The sequence below is a fragment of the Triticum dicoccoides genome, chromosome 4A, assembly GCF_002162155.2.
Source record: "Triticum dicoccoides isolate Atlit2015 ecotype Zavitan chromosome 4A, WEW_v2.0, whole genome shotgun sequence".
NCBI lineage: Eukaryota > Viridiplantae > Streptophyta > Magnoliopsida > Poales > Poaceae > Triticum > Triticum dicoccoides.
Genome location: NC_041386.1, coordinates 583,361,134 through 583,364,604, shown reverse-complemented (window position 1 = coordinate 583,364,604; position 3,471 = coordinate 583,361,134). Strand labels below are relative to the sequence as shown.

General features: G+C 57.1%; 1 protein-coding gene across 1 annotated transcript; it reads left to right on the top strand.

Annotated features, from left to right (window-relative positions):
- The first annotated feature begins 6 nt into the window (after positions 1-6).
- LOC119286976 (zinc finger CCCH domain-containing protein 24) lies at positions 7-3,471 on the top strand. Its single transcript, XM_037566448.1, has 2 exons — positions 7-297; positions 582-3,471. The coding sequence occupies exon 2, from the start codon at positions 608-610 to the stop codon at positions 2,843-2,845; it is 2,238 nt and encodes a 745-aa protein (XP_037422345.1). The 5' UTR covers positions 7-297; positions 582-607; the 3' UTR covers positions 2,846-3,471.

Below are 3,471 nucleotides of genomic sequence, written 5' to 3'. Positions count from 1 at the left end.
CCTCAACTTTCCCCTTTTTTACTGCCCTCTCTCTCTCTCTCCTCCCCGCACACACCCCATGCTTCCGCTTCTTCTTCCCCCATCAATCGCGAACCGGATAGGGGATAGTAGATAGATCGCCCCCAAATCTTTGCCCTGAACACCGCGCCGGCCGGCCGCTTCCACCCACCACCACGCCCTCCCGCTCTCCCCAGATTCGGCTCTCCGTGGAGATTTCCGGGATCTTTCCGCCGGCGACGTCGCCCATGGCGTGCTACTGACATGGTCCGCCGCGCCACAAGCTGCCGCCGTGCACAGGTCAGGCTCCGCTCCGTCCCCCTCTCCTCGCTCCGATCTGCCGGGTGGCGGCTCCGGCCGAGGGCCCGAGCTTTGACGGGCTCCTGATCTAGCCAAAGATTGGTTTTTGCTTCCCCGGAGATCTTTCCGTGGATTCGGTCGCCGCGCTTCCATTTTTGTAGCCTCGGTTTTTCCTCCCTTTCCCGTTGTATTTCGCGTCCGATTCGGCAGGTTTCCAGTCCATCTCGCCGTGCTATTTCGGACCTCGCTTGACTGGCTTCTTGACTCATGTTTTTTTGGTTCAGTCGCTTCGATCCGGCGAGCCAAGAAGATGAACGGCGCGCCGATCCCCGCGGCGGCCGGCGCCGACGCCGCGACGACGCCCAAGAAGAATGCGGTCGCCGAGATGGCCAGGCACCTCACCGTCGACACGGACGACGCCTTCGCCGGCCTCCTCGAGCTCGCCGCCGACGACGACGCGGACGGCCTGCGCCGCGCGCTGGAGCGCGCGCCCCCCGCCGCCGCGGACGAGGCCGGCCTCTGGTACGGCCGCCGGAAGGCCCTCGAGCAGCGCACCCCGCTCATGGTCGCCGCCACCTACGGCAGCCTCGCCGCGCTCCGCCTGCTGCTGTCCGTCCCCTCCGTCGACGTCAACCGCCGCTGCGGCCCCGACGGCACCACCGCCCTCCACTGCGCCGCCTCTGGCGGCTCGTCCTCGGCCGTCGAGGCCGTCAGGCTGCTTCTGGTGGCCGGGGCTGACGCCGATGCCGCAGATGCGTCCGGGTGCCGTCCGGCCGATGTGATCTCTGTGCCGCCAAAGATGATTGATGCGAAGATCGCCCTCCAAGATCTGCTTGGGCTCCCAAAGTCTGGGCATGGTGTGCTCCGGGTGGTGACCAGGGCCACAAACCTGACCTCGTCGCCGGTGTCATCACCCACCGCCGAGGACGCCCGGTCTCCATCAGCTGCTGTGATGATGATGTCAAAGTTCCCAGACCTGCCGAGGGTTGCAACCTCAGAGAAGAAGGAATACCCAGTGGATCCATCCCTGCCGGATATCAAGAACAGCATCTATGCCTCTGATGAGTTCCGCATGTACTCCTTCAAGATCAGGCCGTGCTCCCGGGCATACTCGCATGACTGGACCGAGTGCCCCTTTGTGCACCCTGGGGAGAACGCTCGGCGCCGCGATCCGCGCAAGTATCACTACAGTTGTGTTCCATGCCCTGACTTCAGAAAGGGTGTGTGCCGGCGTGGAGACATGTGTGAGTATGCTCATGGGGTGTTTGAGTGCTGGCTCCACCCAGCGCAATACCGCACTCGCCTTTGCAAGGATGGCACCGGCTGCAATCGCCGTGTCTGTTTCTTTGCGCACACCACCGATGAGCTCCGCCCGCTGTATGTCTCCACTGGGTCTGCGGTGCCATCCCCTAGGGCCTCAGCAACAGCTGCAATGGAGATGGCAGCAGCAATGGGCTTGATGCCCGGTTCTCCGTCATCGGTCTCGGTAGTCATGTCCCCATTTACCCCACCGAGGTCTCCTTCTGGCAATGGGATGCCCCCTTCTCTGGGCTGGCAGCAGCCAAATGTTCCGACGCTACACCTTCCAGGCAGCAGCCTTCAGTCGAGCAGACTCCGAAGCTCACTCAATGCAAGGGATATGCCTGTGGATGACTACTCCCTGTTGCAGGATATTGATTCCCAGCTTATAAACGATCTGTGCTACTCGCGTCTTGGTTCATCAGCAGGAGGGAACCACAGTTCTCGGACCAAGAGTCTGAACCCTTCAAACCTGGATGATCTCTTCTCTGCCGAGATGGTCTCGTCCCCGAGGTACAACAATGCTGATCAGGGTGCTATGTTTTCACCTTCCCAGAAGGCTGCTATCCTTAACCAGTTCCAGCAACAGCAGCAACTTCTTTCACCAATCAACACAGGGTTCTCGCCAAAGGCTGTGGATAACCAGCAGATGCATTCACGCTCATCCCTCCTGCAAGCATCACTTGGGATATCCTCCCCTGGCCGGATGTCCCCCCGCTGCGTCGAATCTGGGTCACCGATGAACTCCCACCTAGCTGCCGCCCTTGCCCAGCGTGAGAAGCAACAGCAGCAGCAGCACCAACAGCACCAGCAGACAATGAGGAGCCTCAGTTCTCGCGATCTCGGGCCCAGTGCTGCAAGAGCATCGGCTGCTGTTGGCTCTCCTCTGAGCTCATCATGGTCCAAGTGGGGATCTCCTTCAGGGGCACCGGATTGGGGTGTCAACGGTGAAGAATTGGGTAAGCTTCGCCGGTCATCTTCCTTTGAGCTGAGATCAGGCGGCGACGACCCAGATCTCTCCTGGGTGCACACACTGGTCAAGGAGTCTCCACCAGAGAAGCAAGTGACCACAGCTGAATCCATCAACAACTCTGTTAGACCTTCACCTCAAATGCATCCCGGTGTAAGTAATGGTGAAGGCCCCAGTGTGAGCACGCAGCTGAACCGACATGACCAAGCCGCGGTTATTGGAGCGCTGCTCGAGCAGATGCAGCTTGACGAGCAGATTGGTAGTCTAGCAGCAACATAGACGAACAACCAGACGAGCCCGGGGGGGAGGTGCGAGAAGAAGTTACCATTGTTAGCTAAAGAAGAATCGCAAGTATTTTTTTGATTTTCTGTTCATTGCGGTGGTCAGTCAACAAGCAAGCAAGCAAGCGAAAAGGATGGATGGATAGCTGAAGGCGGTGATTCAGGGATTGGTTTTCGTTAATTTTTGGGAGGTAAATCAATACACAACTATTGAGTTTCCATTTCCAGTAGGAGGTTAAATTAAAGAGTGGAGTTACCTACCTCAGTTTGGGGCCGAACGGAGGTAGAGAGAATCGCACCCCGGCAGCTTCAGTTCATCTCATCAGCCAAAAAAGATTTAGTTGTCTATTCTGTTAATTAACCCTGTTATATTAAATTTTAAAAGAAGAAGGCTCATGTGCCATGCCAGAATTCTTTCCTCTTTTTTTACCTTGGTGGTTGCTGTTTATTTTGTTTATTGTTGTGATGACATGGATACTTGATGTACTGACGGGGTATAAATGGTTACCCGGGCATGCTATAGTTCCAGGTCCCCAAATATGTTTTAATTTTAATTCTTCCTTCAACATGATTTGTGAGAGGATTTACACCATGGCCTTGTTTTTGGTCAGAAGATGTTGTTGA